The sequence below is a fragment of the Motacilla alba genome, chromosome 12 (assembly GCF_015832195.1).
Source record: "Motacilla alba alba isolate MOTALB_02 chromosome 12, Motacilla_alba_V1.0_pri, whole genome shotgun sequence".
In the NCBI taxonomy this organism is placed as follows: domain Eukaryota; kingdom Metazoa; phylum Chordata; class Aves; order Passeriformes; family Motacillidae; genus Motacilla; species Motacilla alba.
Genome location: NC_052027.1, coordinates 321,896 through 338,994, shown reverse-complemented (window position 1 = coordinate 338,994; position 17,099 = coordinate 321,896). Strand labels below are relative to the sequence as shown.

The window sequence follows — 17,099 nt, the reverse complement described above, 5'->3', positions numbered from 1 at the left end:
TCTCCAGTTCCCATCCGCCCCCTTCTCTGTCTGTGTCTGTGGACACTGTGCTGGTCCTCAGGACTGAGGAGCTGCCCAGGGTGGACATGGCAGCACGCAGAGAGAAGCAGAGCTGTAACAACCACCCTCTTACATGTATGACCAGAGTTAAGGGCTCGCCAGGATGGTGCTTGATCCACTTCTCCTTCTTGGCTGTGGAGAACTGGGGGTCAGCGTAGTAGCCCAGGCTGAATTTGCTGATGTGCAGGGCCTCCTCGGGGTACACCTCCTCATCCAGAGCCGAGCGCTCGTCCGTGTAGAGGCGCCCGTTGAGGTAGAAATCCACGGGGGCTGGCTTGCTCCCCACGGTGACGTTGGAGGCAGCGGGAGAGGGGCAGGTGATGGCCGTGTCAGTGTGCACCTTACAGCGCTGGAAGCAGGAGAGTGAGCACGTCAGAACCCCGCAGCAGCGCGCTCCCAGCCCACCCTGAGGCACGGGCCCAGGCCCCCCTGCACAGCTGCTGGCAGCAGGCACGCAGCCCTGCTGCAGCACCGGGCCACGCCACCCACCGTGTGCTCCCTGCCGATGCCACGGACAGCCATGGACACGTTCTGCACCAGCCCAAAGCCTCTTCCTTCCAGCGTGATGATCCTGCCCCCGCTGTGAGAAGGGAAGAAAGAGAGGGTGACTGCAGAGGACAGTGCAGCAGTGGAATGTGAGGGCTGCATCTTCCTCCTGTCATTTTCTCAGAGATGCTTCCAAGTTGCTTGAGCAGAAAATGTGACCCAACAGCCAGTCTTCTTCCTACTTACAGCAGAAGTAGGAAGCTACCTACACAGCTACCACAATGTCATGGAAGAAAGGAGGAAAGGAGGAGTAGATGCTCTGGTGGAAAGGGGAGAGCCTCTTCCAGCATCAGTGAGCTGTTTCCCTTACTCCCACTGTCCAGAAGAGCAGCCTCTGCACGCCAGGGTATGCAGCAGGCATCCTGGCCACTGGCCATGTAAGTGACCTGTAAAGTGATGGCCAGGACACATCCCCTGCCCCTGCCCCTGCCCCTGCCCTGCAGCAACCCACACAGAACTGTGAGACTTGGAGAGGGAAATGTCCCTCATCCTGCTTCTTCCAGGAACCTGTGATTTAGATCAAAATGTGAAAATTGCTGTGTTTTGAATCTGCCTGGGGGGAATGCAACACATGAGCTTCTCACTGTGCAGTCAACTAACAAGAATAATGAGCAGCCCCAGTGTGCACAAGGCAGAGCATTGGCTGGAGAACCATCACCACTCATCTGCACCCTAGATCAACCTTCCCCCTATCACACTGGACTTGTTTGGAGCATTTGCCAGGGAACAGGCAAGACTCACAAATCCTGTTATCTGAAGAGCACTCCAGGCACAGTGACTTTGGGCATGAGGCCCCAGGGTTCTCTGAAGCCTGGGGATATCACTAGGAAGTTATGATCCAAGTTTCTGACTAGCCTGTCACATCTGCAGACTAGTGTACAACTTTTGCATTGGTTTAGACTTTGGTTATATGGATTATTTTTTCAATGTGGTAAGAGAAATCAGACCCAGCTAAATTTTTACACAAGTTATTGGCACCTCATGGTCAATAGCCCAGCAATGTGCTGAAGCAGTCAGACTGCACGAGCCATGCCAGAGGCTGGAGAGAGCCTGCAGTTACCATCCCCGTTCTCTGAAATTTGGGAACGGCTCTAAGTACCAAGGAAGCAGACCAAGGTGACTGAGAAATAGCCCAGTGGTTTCCTTTGTGACTACAGGCAGGACATTCTTCCCTTGTCTCTTTTTAGACACTGCTCTCGCCACTCAGCAGTTGGAAGCCTGGCTGAGTCATGGCTCTGCCTTTCCCCTGACATGCCCACAGCCTGCAGCCCTGGCATTGTGCTTGAGAACAGAGAGGCAGCTTTGTTCCAAGAGGGTCAGACCACCAGAGCCTGCTCCTGCTCGCCCCGGCCACGCTGCTTTCAGCCATGTCCTGCGGCACAGCCGCTGCCCTCCCAGATTTCCTAGTCAGCCCTGGGTATTTTAGGCTCATAGGTGAGGAGGGTGGTATTTCACCACGGTATCCAAAGGAACAGAAGTCTGAGAACTCCACAGAGATGTGAAACTAAAAGCAAAACACTTTAAAAATTAAATACTGTGACCTCGGGGAAGGTTGAAATCCAAAATTACAAATCTCATCTTATCCTCCAGCAGTTTTACTACCAAGAAAAATCCTCAGGGTCTCATAGAGCCCCCAGCTGGGCCTTCCCAAAGCACTCACCAGGTGTGTACAGTATCGTTACCAAGGGTGACATTTTTCCACTCATAAATGCATCAAAACAAACTATGGACAGTCCTGGTGTGTGAGACCTCTTCTACTCCCGTGCTGGAGTCACCCTGGAGCACCCCAAGAGCAAGCTAAGGCACCCTCTATACCCGTCCAGCCCAGGGCTGAGAAGCCCCTTTGTCCTGGCAGGACCCTCTCCCCACCCTCCCTTTCACGGGCTGCCTCAGTTAGAGCAGCATCTCACCTGATCTGGCTCTTTTTGGGGTTGATGTCTGATATTACTGGGTTCTTCTCATATTTGAAAGTGATGTTGTGGCTGGCACAAGACCTGTTCTCGAACTGCACGCAGACGGGCACAGCCGTGGTGAGCTCCAGGGCGGGCATGGTGCAGGTGATGGTGCTGTCGGTGCGGCTGCGAGAGGACAGAGGGGTGAGCTGCAGGGAGCCACGGGCTGGAGCCTGGCCTGAGCACCCTGACAGGCAGGTGCCAGCCACAGATGACAAGGCGCTTCCAGTCACGTGCCAACCAGCTGTTCCTCCAGGCCTGCTAGGGGCAGCTCCCAGCTCCTGGCTGCTGGGCCGTTCCCCGCGCACACAGAGGGGAAGGGCGGGAAGGGGGATGCCATGCCTGCCTGCAGTGGTGCCCCCCATCAAAACCCTGGCTCTGCCTGACTTCTTGGGGGACAATACCAATCTTCCTAATGCTCTGGCTCTCATCACTGCTCCAGTGCCAGCCCCCAGCCCTGCTCCCACCTGAGGTCCGTGCACTGCTTGGAGGAGTTGATGAGGACTCGGAGCTCTGAGCCGACATCCAGCCTGCTGCCTCTGATGGTCACTCTTGTTCCTCCTGCCTTCGGGCCATTCAGAGGAGCTATGGACTGCACCACGGGAAGCTAAAAACAAAGGGGAAATCTGTTTTCTAGCCTGGTAAATCTGCAGCTGGATATTCCACGCTGTACATGGGAATTGATTCAGAACTTTGAGTGAGAGTCCAGCACTGTGAGGCTCAAACAGCAGCACAGCAAAAGCTTTTGCTGGCAAGGTTTCAGAAAAAGAGAAGTGATACAAATGCTAAGGAGTAAGATCATATAAAACCTCTGTGACTCTCAGTGGTCCCTAAGTACTCACTGTAAATGAAACACAGGGCCAAAGGGAGCCCAGGATCCCACCATTCCCTTCAGATTTCCAGCAGAAGGTCCAGAGACAGTGACAGCACAAGGTCCATCAATAAAAGGAAATTTCTCACTCATTCCCTCCCTCACCATCTCAGCCCTTCTACATCCATGTCCTCCTAAATGCAAGGATAATGTTAAAGCCCCACTGGACGATGGACTTGAGATTGGTAAAATGGCCACCTGGGTTTAGATAATTGAATATCGGACCCCTGCTAAGGAAGCTTCAAATCTGCATCTCTAGAGGCAACAGGAACTGAGGGGGAAGTTACTTTGCCTCTTGCCATTTGCAGCATAAATTAGCGTGTATGTTATCTGTGTTTGCAGCCCCTGGAAATCTTCCTGAGATTCATGAGCTGGAGGCTTTGATAACTCACGTGGCGCTGAGCCCTCCTGTCTGCTCACAGACACCCCAGGAGAGGCTGCTGGCAACATCCCTGCTCCATTTGAGCAGGACAGCCAGGGCAGAGCAAATCATGATCTCGAGACCCTGCCATAGGGCACTGGTGACTCCCTCTCAGACAGACCCACGGGGGCTGGCCCCGCTCACCCCCAGCCCGTCCCTTGCTCGTGCAGAGCAGACCCTCGCAGGCGGGCAGTGGAGTGCAGGCTGAGCCTGCTGTTAATGCCTTGCCTGGCAGTCTCTGCCACGCAAACCTGTGTGTTAACATCTACCCTTGCCCGTGTCCTACACTCAGATGGCTTTGCTCCTCTACTGCCATTTCCCCTCTCAGTTCTGACCGTCACCCATTTCCACCAGATCTGTTTTGCTAATTTCTATTTCTCTGGTGTCTGCAGGCAGCTGTCTCCTGGCCTTGGCCCTTAACCCACATATTCATAAGTACAGCTACAGCATCAGCAGAGAGGATTATTCCTGTTCCCCAAAGCCCTTCCCCTTAGCCAGAGCCAGGGGCTGCTGCTCTTGGTGCACTGCCAGCACCAATCACCTCCATCGCAGCTTTGGCAAATCCAGCTCATCCACAGCCTGCTGGATGTCCTGAAGAAGCCTCTCCCTCCTCCTCAGTACAATTACAGCTGAATTCTGTCTCTTCTAGGCATGTATAATGGGGACTTTGAAAGATGTAGTACACAAACAATATCTGGTATTTCATGCAGTACCTTCTTTGGAAGGGCAGTTCTGAAAGGCTTTTAAACTTTTCCAGGCAAACTCTACCAGTGCCCAAGCTCAGGTCTCACCAAGATCTGCCTTGCATGGTATAGGCAGATCCATTTGCATGCCATCAGATGGGAGAGGAGAACCAAGAAAACAAGAGTGTTGCTTGGTCTGCACATGGCGTGACAGCTCCTTTCAGTGTGACACACCTCCATGATGCAGTGTCCCTCCCCAACACGTGCACAAGGCAGGGCACTCCCTCATATCTGCTCCAAGCTTTGCTAAGACAAACAAGACAGACAGACAGACAGCTGTTTTCTACTGTGCCTCCCAAGCAGGACCGGCTCCTCTCCCACTCCAGGGAGGAGCCTGCTCCCTGAGCTTGCCCAGGAGCTGCTGGCACAGCGCTGCCATGGACCCAGGCTGAGGTCAGGGCCTGGCTTTGTTCGGCATTGGTGCTTCCACAGGTGTTTCCTGAGAGGCTTTTCCTCGCATGTTAAGAGCTGGTGAGGCAGCTGCCCAGCCCTGTTCCACTCTCCGGGCCCCTCTCCCTCCTCTCAGCCAGCAGCCAGCAGTGCCAGGTCAGCACACACATCCTGAGAGTCCCCAAACCACGGGGGGCTGCTGGGACGTGAACCTGGACACCTGGAAACTGTGGAAATGGGATCTGGGAACTCCTGCTGAGACGGGCCTGGCTGTGCCATCACCTCCCCAGCCTCTCCCGCGCAGCGCCGGGCCTGGCTCTGCTGGGTGCTGGGGTGTGCCAAGCCTGTGCTGCCCGCATGCTCTCAACACCCTGAACTAAACACCCAATCTGTCACTGGCTTCAGGGTGGGAGAGTCACACTCCACGATCCGCCCCGAATTCCTCACAATGGTCACCAGGAATCCTGTGTTTTCTGCAGCTCCAAGTCTCCTCCTGGGCCAGCAACTTGCAGCACGGACTGTCCTGCCCCAGCTGAAGCTGCAGTGGAGGCACAAAGGCTCCAAGCACTCCACGTGCCCTCAGCACCCACCCAGCATGGCTGTCCATGACTACTGTCCAAGAAGAAGGTTCATGTAGGGTAGAGAAAAAATGCATGGATTTCTCTCCAGGTTTGCAGAGATGAAAGCTATCTTTGTGAAACAGAACAGCACAAAGTTATAAAGGGCTTTTCATTGCACAATGACATGGGGTTAGCTTCAGTCTAATCCCTACACATTGTTTCATGCAAAAACTAATACAATCTCTGCAGCAAAAATATCAGTTCTAAACAATGTGAGTTTATGGAATGTAACTTACACAGCACAAAGGGGCTTCACAAGTCTCGAAAAATCTCACAGGTTGTAACAACACTTCAGCAAAAGAGGCAGAAGAAAACTGAGTTCCTTTTTATAGTAGGAGAATTGTCAATAGAGCTGGAATGAGACAGACCCCTGCAGGAGCTGAGTCTGGGAGCATGGCTGTGCTGGCAGCATCCTGCTGTGGTCCTGCCACACAGGTAACCACAGGTGAGGTGACACCTCAGCAGCTCCTCGAGGACCCCAACATGTAGTTGTAGATCCTGTTCCTCAGCCAGCTGGGGAAGGCGTGGGGAGCTGCACACCCACTTTAAGGGGCACAGGAATCAGCAAAGGAACACTCAGGAGACAGCCACTCACCACGTAGGAGTACCGCTCCCTGGACCTCCCTTCCCGGCTCACGTTAACCGTGACCACGTCCGAGAACGCCTCCGCAGCCGCTCCGGTCTGGCACACGACTCTGCGGGCGGATGGGCAGATGCAGCAGTGCCGGTGGCGAAGGGCAGCAGCAGCTGCCTCTGCCCGGCCGCAGGGACAGGGAGGGACAGGCATGGGCGGGGGACATGCAGGGGCCACGGTCCCTCCTCCCCAGGCGCCCAGCTCACGTCTCAGAGACGACGTATCTGTCGGGCAGCGGGGCGCAGGGCACGGCGCCCACGCGGACGGCACCCAGGATGTCGCTGAAGCGGCGGCCCAGGTTCCTCCCGCGGATGGTCAGCAGAGTGCCCCCCTCCAGAGGCCCACGCAGCGGCTCGATCTGCAGCACCAAGGGCAGGTCATAAAGTCAGAGCATCACAGGATCCCAGAATGGTTTGGGTTGGAAGAGACCTCAAAGATCATCTATGATTCATGCCATTGGCAGGGACACCTCCCACTAGACCAGCTCAGGGGAGAACCAGGAGCTTCTGGCCTTCATCCCTGAGCCAATCCCGGTGCCCAAGCACCACCTGAGCCCTGTGAAGCAGACAGAATCACTCCTCACACTCCTGCTTGCCCAGTGCACCCAACACCAGAGTCTCCTTTCTCCAGCTTGGCAGAGGAGAAACCACCACACTTCTCTGCTGTGTTGGGCAGTGGGATTTAGTCAAGGATCACTTCAGCTGCAAACACATCTGGGAAGAAACACGCTTGCTTCTACAGACCAGCTTTGAACACACTCCTACACCACTGGTTTCACCTGACAGCTGCTGCCCCCAGCGCTGTGAGGGAACAGAGTACTGGTCATGACAACATCCCAGTGCTGCAAAAGGACAGGGGACTGGCCATGATTGTGCTTCTGTTGTTCTTCCCTCTAACACGATGAAGATTGTCCTGTCACTAGCAAGATGTCCTTGGCACCAGGTGACTTGACAGCATAGAAAGTCAGTGAATAATTCAGTGCTGGTCTTGACCCCATCCTGCGCCAGGGACAATGTGCAGATCCTCCCCAGCTCCAGGCAGCACAGTGCAGCCAGTCCCAGCCCTTGGCACCACCCTCCACCTCACGCCACACTGCGAGCACCCTCCCTGCTGCCTTCGGGTCTTACCTTGCGAATCTCAGGAGGTGGGCAGACTTCAGAGACCTGTGGAGGCTCGGTTTGCAGCCTGCAGCTGGAGCTGCTCTCGCTCCAGAGGCAGCGGTGCCCCAGGTCCTCCCTCCCCAGGCACTGGGAGCAGTCGGCACTGCCGGTCGCACAGTTGTACACCTCCACTGAACCACCAGAGACAACAGACAGCATGAGCTCCAGGCCTGAGGCTCTCGCAGCTTTGCTTAGCCTAAGGCGATCCAACACACACGCCCCCCCACCCCGCTCCCTGCCTGCTCGGTTAATCCCAGGAAAATCTGAACTCCAGCGGATGAGCAGAGCAGTCTGCGCACACAGCGAGACGAGGCAGCGCTCGGCTACCACCCTGCAGATTTCCCAGAAGGCCTGGGCGCTTGTTCACCCTACAATATAATTTAGCATGTTCTTTTCCTTTTTCTCCCCCTTGAAAAACAAGCAACACCCAAACTTGGAACCTTGTGTCAATTAATGCTACGTTTCCAACTCTCAGCATCCACATGGAAAGCTGCTGGGCAAAGCTGGCTCCATCCTGCCAGGAAAGCAATCACATTGCTTTCCACACTGACAAAAAATGGGGTAGTTTGTGCTTTGTACAGTGTTTACAGTTCTTTCCTTCCCCCTGTGACCGCAGGCCCCTTTCATTGACTTCTCCCTTCAGATCTGCTCAGCTCAACTTCCATGTGTTTTTCTTATACTGCCTTCACATCTCCATTAGCTGGTGCCCTGGGTTACATTTCCTCTCCAGCCTCAAGACTTCTGCCACTGAAGTGTGGGTATCCATGGAGGTAACAGTCAGAAATGCTCAGGAAACATGGCTTTCACACCCTTTTCCCCACAGGAGACTTTGCAGGAGCACATAAAACACAGCAACAGACACATTTGGCACTTCTGCTCACAGGAGCATCTTAAGGCACTTCCTGAGCAACTAATGAGTCCCTCAGCCTCAACGCTCTGCTGTGCTGTGCTAATGAAACTTCATCAGCACCAACGCTCTGCCTGTGCCATGCTAACGAAACATCACTGGTACTGGGGGTCTCTCCTATTCTCCACAAAAAAAGCTTATTCCATGTCATCTGCAGTCTCCCCAGGGGATTGCACCGGGTGGTTTTCCAACCAATAGCAGAGCTTGTATTCCTTCAATGGACTACCAAAACAGAGTGTAAAATAAAAGCTAATAAACATTGAAATTATAAACAATATCATCAGTGATTTCATTAAAGACATTTTAAAAGATGCTCATGTTTGTCTAGCAGATCTCTGATGCAAGGCACTCTCTCTAATGTGACTCACACCAGCCTGAGCAAAGCGAGGAGGAGCCAGAGCAGCATAACAGTCCCGTGGGAACTCCAAATATTCTGGCCAATTCCGATGGATGCAAACATGGCCTATGTAAACGAGCTCCTTCTCCATGCAGGAGGAGGGGAATTCCACCACGCTTTTTCTGCTGTGGTTCCCGCTCCCAGCGCCACCCACACAGAGAACTGAGTCTTCTACACAGCCAAAATCCCATGTCCCACTCCGCTCCTCAGGGTTACCACTGTATTGCAAAATTATGCCCTCTTCTTTCTGCAGAGAAACCAGATCTCATGCCTGCCCATGCTGGTATTTCCAGGTATTTTCACTTTGCAAGATAATCCTCCTCCATTCACTGGGGTTTATCACGGGGAAACCTTTCTGTCCTGGTCACTGGTTGCTGGTGCTCCTGTCTTTCTCCCTGTCACAGCTATCCTCCAAAGAAAAGCTCTCTTTAAGCTCTCCTCCTCCTCTGCACCTCAGATAAATCAGCCCCTTCTGCCGCAGCTGCTGACACTGTGAGAGGCAGAGGAGCTCAGGAGTGCTGCCTGCAGCCAGAGCCCTGGGCAAGGGGCACTGCCAAACCTCTGGCCACGCTGCTGGGCCAGCCCGGCTCCGTGGCCGACCCCCTGGGCTCGTCCTGCCTGGCTACCGTGTCTGTCTGACTCATTTCGAGTCTGCCTGCCTGCCTTCCTCAGTTTGCTGATGTAGCAAGGGCTTTTTTGGGAATCCAGCCATTCTTTGCAGAGACAGAGAACAGGCCAGGGTGAAATGTGCTTACACATTTTATTCCTTCTCAGCAGAGGAAGCAAAAAGAAGGACTCAATTTTCACCACATGTGGAACCTCGATGCCATGCTCCTGTGAGAGCTGAGGGAAGAGCCCTGCCCCATCCCTTCTCTCCCCGGGAGGAATTCCTCTCTAGCCCACATCCCAGCTGTGACGGGGAGCAGCAGGTAACCTGAGCTGGCAGGTGAGACCTGAGCTGCCTGCACTGCTGGGTGAGGCTTGACCTTGGCTGGCTGTGACAGGGATGTGTGGGTGCCAGCCTGGGCTCTGGGCTCACGTTCGTGGCGGGGGACCCTGGGTAAATATGCTTCTTGCGTGTGCCTGAGAGAAGGAACTGCGCTGCGCCCGCTGCAGCCTTGGTCTCTCTCCTGCAGCCATAAACTCTGCCCAGGTTTGAGAGTTGTTCAAACCAACCAGATGAGAGAAGCATAAAAATATTTTCAACTCAGACCTGTCATCGTCTCCGGACTGTCGATAAATCTGTCTGGTTTGTCCTTCAGCTGGAGGTTCACTGGGAAGCGATGGCTTTTCTCTGATGTGTGGAGCTGCACACAAAAAACAAACAAAAACTTATGAAATTTAGTAAAATAGGAGGTTACATACACACACACACACACCCCATGGATTGACCTTCCTTGTGAGGCTTCTTTTACCACTGCTCCTCCAGACACAAGGGTCTTATCCTTAGCAGAAGAAGCAGGACAGCTGTTTTGTTTTAATCGTTTTGCTGAAGTCCCAGTAAAGGGCACCAGGACACAGTGCATGTCGTGGTGAGCACAGAGCCCTGGGTTGCTGCTATTTTTAGCAGAAACGGACAGGAAAACGAGCAGTCTGGACTGTCTGCACATTCTCAGTGTGGGGCTGTGATACAGGTGACGTGATGGGAAAGTGCTCTTCTCCAGCTTCCACTTGCACTGTTCCTACTGGTGAAAGCCCAAATGTTTGCTGCATTTTGCAGGTGCTGTTTGCCCTCCGACAACCACACACTGCTTTCCAGTGAGCATCACCGTATTTTCTCAGGCCAATTCCTTGCTCAAAATAAAAGCTACAGAAACAGCAATCCTGAAAAGTGGCCAATTTTTTTGTCTGAACTAAACTCTTCCTATTTAGAAAGGTAAACAGCAGCTCTTTCCCAGTCCCCAGGGGAGCAGGGGCCAAAGCCACTGCAGATCCCCACGGAGCTGGGAGCGCAGCACCGGTGACATGTGTGTGCCCTGCCAGCATCAGCACAGCAGAGAGCCCAGAGGGGCGAATGCAGGACTGAGAGACGGAGGGAAGAGAGCAAGTGGTGTCCCACTGCCAGGTGGGAGGCTGGGGGTGAGACCCTGCCTGCCCTCGGACCTGATCCTCAGCCTGGGGGAAGCAGGGCTGGCAGCCTCACCCCTCGACTCACCAGCACGTGTACACACTCCACGGCGGAGGAGTTCACCCACCGGGCTTCAAATGTCCCGTCTGTCCCAAAGTGGCACTCCAGAGCTGTCTCCTAGGAGAGGGAAGACAAGGGCAGAATGGCTGCAACAACCATTTTGTGCAGTTCTCTGTCTGTCAGTTGATCAGCAGGGTCCATGTCCCACCTTGATTCTGCCACTGGCACCTGAAGCCTGCCCAAGTCAAACTGGAGATCAGTACCCAACACTAAAGGTGCAGACCAGGAGCTGTGCCTGGCCCACAGCATACAGACCAGATGTGCCTGGCTGGCCTCTTGTAACCCCAACAGCTCCTCTGGGCTGAGGTGTGTAGAACTCATGCTGCAGCACAGACTGAGAGCCAACGTTGTCCCAGGCCACCTTGTCCAAACCAGCCCAAACCATTTGGTGATTTGGGCTCAAAGTCACCTTCCTCCTCCTCCTCCCAACAACTACACTGAGCAAATCTCTAATTCAAACAAGGACCCAGCCAAGAACAGGTTCAAAGACAGATTCTGTGCTCTTTTCCTGATAACACAAGGATGATATCCTGCACCAAATGATTGCTGTGCCTGCATCCTGCAGGAAAGAATCCTATCTCCAAGCAGTTGATGCTCCATCACTACTAAGGTCTAACTACCCTTTGAAAACGGGCAGATCTGATAAAAGACATGGAAGGAAGCACCAGGTTCCTGGCAGGCAGCTGCTGGCTCAGCAAACACACAAGCAGACTCTTGCCCAGACCTGTGCCCAAGCAGCTCTGGCTCTGCAGGCTACCCCTAGCCCTGGCCTCTTGCCCCTGGCCGTGCAGTGCCCCTGCTGCAGCAAAGGAGTTGGGGCACATGTCTCTGAGGCTCCCAGCTTCAGCAGCACTCATGAGTTCCCCCAGAGAGGGAAGGAGAAGAAATCCTCCCCGGCACCCTGGGACAATGAGCAGAAGGTGATGGAAGGAAGCCAGACTGCCAGAGCCTCTCCTGCTGCCCCTTTCCTGCTGACTCCATTTCCTGTGGGTTCCATGCACTATTGCTTCCTCCTCAGCCACCTCCAGCATCCAGACAGGAAGAGGGATTTCTCACCCTGTTTTGCTGATTGCAGAGGTCACAGCCTCCTTCCTGGAGGCTGGAGCTGTGCAGGAAAGGCCACCCCATGCAGGCTCGAGGGTCTGCTCTGCCCCTGCACTGAGGGCAAGGAGGTGTGGGAGGAGTGGTGCCTCCACGGCCTCCAGCAGCACCCTCCAGCACACCAGAACAGCTCCACCAGCACTTCCAAAATTCTCCTCTCCTGAAGAACAAGAAGCCACTTGGCTGCCCAGGATGCTGGAATCATCAGCAGGGGCAAGGCAAACCTGGCCCCATGAGCCCTGTTGATCTGAGCCAAAATTACTCAGGACAGCTTTCTACAAACACCAGAGCTTACTCAAGCACTTTCCCAGTGCTCAGCCTCTTTGCCCCAAATTCCTCTGGTTCTTTCTGGCACGCAGCACATCTCCAAAGGCACCATTTGATGTCCACTCCTGCTTTTTGCTGTTAGAATTGGCACGTCAGAAAATTTCACAAAAAATACTTTTTCACATCAATCAAGCTCTGTAGTGATGTCCTGAAGGACATTTTCCCACAGAGCTCTGCAGTGGCAATCTGAAGTTAAACAATGCTTCCATGCTGTACTCAAACACTGTGGCTCAGACACGGGGCAGGGCTTCCTGCCTGCCACTCAGCTGTGTCCCTTATTCCTCAGCACGGGCACTGGGGCCAGGCTGGATGTGGGGTTGGGAGAGCTGGCACAGGCATGCTCTGTGGTGGAGCAAACACCCACAAGGGAACAGGGAGTTTTAGTTCCCCCAAACACCTGTCCAAACCTTCCCAATGCCTTTAGGAACTCATTTACCTTAGAGAAAGTTGCGTTGGCCAGTGAGATCATGATGTTCCGAGATACACCCGTGGGCATTGGCTCCAAAGGGGCAGGTACTATTTGAGGACAGTCAGTTTTCTTCTGCTAGGTACAAAAATAAGAAAAAAAAGAGGTTAGGTGGGTGCATGCTGAGCATCCTCAGCAACAAGGGAAGAGGAACCTTCAAGGTCCTTGATAAGATTAATTTCACTGGGAAATGGGTACTGCCAGGTGCACAGTGACCGTGTACCTGCACCTCAGCTGCCACTCTGGCCATGACAGGGCCAGAATAACTCTGAAAGGAGGCACTGCCACCTGACCCTCTGCCACCCCTGTGAGCCCTGTTGCAGCCATTGCCTTGCTCACTCCTGCCAGCACCTGCAGAGCCTGTGCCCCAGGGTGTCCATCCTGCACAGCAGCACGCACAGGCTGCGTGTGCACGGACAGAGGGTGTGAGCAACTGCAGGGGCTTCACTGAGGGGCTGCAGTAGTAGGGCAGCTGCAGTGAAAGGCTTAAATGAAGCTGAAAAATTATTTTAAAAGGTCATCTGTCTCCTTACTTTTGTTCTTGTTTTAAATGGATGCCTCAGACACTGGAGCTGACTCAGAATTCCAGTCTATGTGACAAACCCGTCCTGTTCTCTCATGAGACGTAAATCACACTGCAAAACTACAGCAAAAATGAAGCCAGATTGTGCATGGCCCCAGGGTACATCCAGAGTAATGCCTGTGACAGTGGAGCCATTGGGGTAAAAGACAACAAAATACTCAGTCCATTATGCAGAATCCTTTGCAGCAGGCAAGATTTCCTCTCGCTTGCATTAAAGGTTATCCTGCTGTGGCTCCACTGATGCCAGTGCTGCTGCTGCTCCAAGGAGAGGCTGAGCCTGCCCTCCCAGTGCTAGGAAGCCTGTCCAGACACATCCCTGCAGCTGGACACATCCCTGGGACGGGACGTGCAGTGAGGGGGAGATTTCTCTCCTGCCTTCCCCAGACGAAGATAGGGGTCAGGGAACTACCTGGAAGTGTCTCTCTGACTGTGGAGAAAATATTTAACTTTTGTCAGGACACTCATCTAATGAAGCATAGTTGGTGCTGTCTAAACAAAGAGATTAAATAACAGAGATGAATGTGATAAGGGAAGCAAAACAGCAAAGCAAACAATTGGAGAGAGATTTCAGTCCCAAGCCTCTTCCAAGGAAATAAAAAGAGTTAAAATAAAATCAGCACAGCTATGATTTCAAGCAAAACCTCCCCTGGCCTAGTGAGTCCTTGCATGTCACCAGAGCTGGCACAGCTTCCCAGAGAAATACACTTTAGAGGGCTGATTAACTTGTCATCTTGCAGCCCCTTCTCCTGCTGTTCACAAGACACCAGAAATAGAGCTTCCAGCTGACTATATCCTTCACATCTGGATCGGAGGCAACGGGCGGAATGTCCAAGATGCTGCGGATGGAGCAGGAGCATGCAGCTTTCCCTGCAGAGCATGCTCAGGTGCAGCCGCACCAGCGATGGTTTGTTTACCAAAAGCTCCAACTGCACGATGAAAGCACCGTGTTTCCAGGGCTACAGAGCACCTCTCCTGCTCACGGGATCAGCAGGAGGCACAGAGAGAAAACAAACATGCCCAAGCAGGTCAGCATCCAGCCCAGCTGTACCTCTGGAGCAGAAGATCCAAGGAAGTTAGTCCTTTGCTAATCGAGGACTAACCCAGGGCAGTCCCCAGGAGACCCCACAGCCCTGATGTCACCCAGTGTCACTGCTGAAACTGACACCCCCAAGTCCCTGGCAGTAGCAGCACAGCAGTGCCCAGCAGCACGCACAGCATGAGCACTCACTGCCCAGCAGCCAGCGTGTGCCCTGCAGGGTTCCCCAGGCTCTGGCACAGGACAGACACCCAACAGGAGCAACCATCAGGATGGTTTTCAACTTCCCAGCACCCATCCAGGCAGCCAGAGAAAATGCCAGACACTGAAATCTGTCAAGCGGACAAAGAGGAGGATGCTTCCCCAGAACACCTGGGTGTGCACAGGCAGGCACAGCTGACCCCAGCACACTGCCCTGTGATGCTGGAAGCTGCCACCAGGCAGGGACTTTCCATCCCCGTTTCCCAGGGACTAACAGGATCTGGAGCTGTGAGTGGAGGCTTGGGCTCCACTCCCATGCTCTGCACTCCTCCCCCCTGGAGGAGAGTGGATGCCAGGGCTGGCCCTGGGCTCAGCCTGAGAGTGAGGGTGGGACATCTGACACGGGGCCAAACTCCTCTCGATGATGAGCATGGGGAACACTGGAGACCCGAGTTGAGAGCAGAGGTGCAAAAGGGATATTCAATTTACAGTGTAAATGCTTGGCTTGGATCTAGAGCAGATTGATTGCTAAAAGGCCCATTGTATTTAAATTAACTTCAAGTTAAACTTCAGTAGTAGGAACACTCTGAGCCTCTGGGTATTAAAGCTGCAATTTGGAAAGGGGTGATTTTCTCCTCTGGGTGAGCACCCCAGTGGAGCCCCAGCACATTACTGACATAAAGCAACCTCGAGTCAGAGCTAAGGGAATGGTGGAGTATGGCTGCTGCTTCTTGTACTCAAACCCGAGCAGCCCAGGATGTGGAGAAAGAGCAGCACTGCTCCAGGTATGAGAAGTCATGGAAAGCCAAGAGATGGAGCCCACAGGAGGCACCAGGACAGCTGAATCCCTGAGCCGGCCTCCGCACAGGCCTCGGCACAGCACGGCACGGTGCCTGCCCCCACACACATCCCCCTCCTGAACGCCAGCTGAGGAGGGTGCCCCAGCCCCGCAGGGCACAAGCCACGGCCAGAGAGTGCTGGCCACTGCTGGGGGAGGCTCGGAGCCCGAGCAGCACTGGGCAATCCTCACCTCCATCCGCAGAGCATCCTCGCACTGAGAGCCGTTGGAGACGCAGCTGTAGGTGGAGGGGCACCAGTGACACTTCCACCTGGCTGAGAGGCAGCTGGTGCACCTGAAATGGCAAAGGCAAGGTGAGGAAAGCAGAGTATAGGTTGCTCACAGGGCCACATCTCAGCCCTGCAACCCATCTTCACACTGTTCACCCTTTAATGGTGCCTAGAAAAACCCAGGGCAAAGGCTGGATTACCCTCTCCTCTCCCTGGGAGCTGGCAGGGGATGTGGCCAAAGCCCATCACCCCCAGGCATCCCTGCCTGGCCTCAGACCATGGCAGACTAAGAGCCACCTTCCCCTGCTTAGCAAAAAACGTTTTTCCCCAAAAAATGCCCTTTCCCCTCATCTGTCTCTCTGAGGAGCCTGGCAGGCTGGACCTGACCAAGACTCTCCCTGCTGTTTACACAGACATAGGAGCACTGGCAGGCCCTGTGGTCAGGTCCTGATGTCAAGCTCCTGAGAGGCGGATGAGTTTTGGTGTGTGCCACTAGAGCCCCCTCACACTGATGGGGGTGTGTGACTGCTCCCACCCAGGGCTGGCAGGAGCAAGAGAGCATGACCCTCCCTTCCCCTACGCCCACAGATTGCTGGGGAGGCCACGTCTGCTGCTAAAGGGTTAACAGAACAAGCTTCATATAAAAATATTATTTATGTTTAAAAGAAACCCAACATGTCCAGATGGCTTGAGGACCCTCCTCTGGCATCGCATCTCCCACGATCCTGCCAAATCCTGCCCAGGCCCCCAGCCGCCTACTCGCAGGAGCTGAGCTCCCCCATGAACCCCACACAGGAGAAGCCTCGCCCAGCTTTGTGCTGGCACCCTCCCAGCTTCAAACTGCCCCACCGTTGTCACCCCAGGGCCACCCCCGCCCTACCAGCCCCTGCCTGCACACTGGGGTCACTTACGCTCTCTTCGGGTAAATGTTCCCAATCCTTTTGCAATCATAGATGGTGAAATTGGCCCGGATTATGTTTTTGTTGTTGACCCGGAGAGAAGTTTCGACGACCACGTGGTCTGAAAAAATCAAGCCAAAGAATATTGGGTTGCAACAGCCCCTTGCTCACACCCACACTCAGTAGACAAGAGACCCTTGGGAAAACAAGGGCTAAATATGATTTGTTTTCTCTAGGGCTTCCTCCGAGCTTGGACCAGTCATCCTTTCTCCTCTGACATTCAGCTCTTCCCTCCTAAATCAGCACTTTGGTCTCACAAAAAAGAACATGGTGACTTTCAGCACAAAATTCCAGCATGTTATGCAAGTGTTAATTAGCAGATTTAATTATTGTCTTCACGTACAGTTGGTGCTAAACTGTAATTTTTAAAATGTGGTAATTAAAACATGTTAGTTATCATGTTTTAAAATCCCGCTCACTTTCCCTGTGCCAACAAACCTGCAGAGTGGAAACCCCTTTTTTGGCTGCT

At 53.7% G+C, this 17,099-nt stretch overlaps 1 protein-coding gene across 2 annotated transcripts in view; it reads right to left on the bottom strand.

The window, feature by feature from the left end:
* Window positions 1-17,099, bottom strand: part of PLXND1 (plexin D1) — a 68,792-nt gene that overhangs the window by 27,114 nt on the left and 24,579 nt on the right. Inside the window, exons 7-18 of one of the 2 annotated variants that reach the window (XM_038149025.1) lie at window positions 16,583-16,691; window positions 15,634-15,736; window positions 12,754-12,858; window positions 10,857-10,946; window positions 9,915-10,008; window positions 7,365-7,528; window positions 6,444-6,595; window positions 6,199-6,298; window positions 3,026-3,165; window positions 2,517-2,684; window positions 550-640; window positions 134-409 (exon numbers count right to left, since the gene is read on the bottom strand). In XM_038149025.1, the coding sequence (XP_038004953.1) occupies window positions 134-409; window positions 550-640; window positions 2,517-2,684; window positions 3,026-3,165; window positions 6,199-6,298; window positions 6,444-6,595; window positions 7,365-7,528; window positions 9,915-10,008; window positions 10,857-10,946; window positions 12,754-12,858; window positions 15,634-15,736; window positions 16,583-16,691 (1,592 nt within the window). Of the gene's footprint in view, window positions 1-133; window positions 410-549; window positions 641-2,516; window positions 2,685-3,025; window positions 3,166-6,198; window positions 6,299-6,443; window positions 6,596-7,364; window positions 7,529-9,914; window positions 10,009-10,856; window positions 10,947-12,753; window positions 12,862-15,633; window positions 15,737-16,582; window positions 16,692-17,099 lie in introns of both variants that reach the window. The other variant, XM_038149024.1, reaches the window with a different exon arrangement.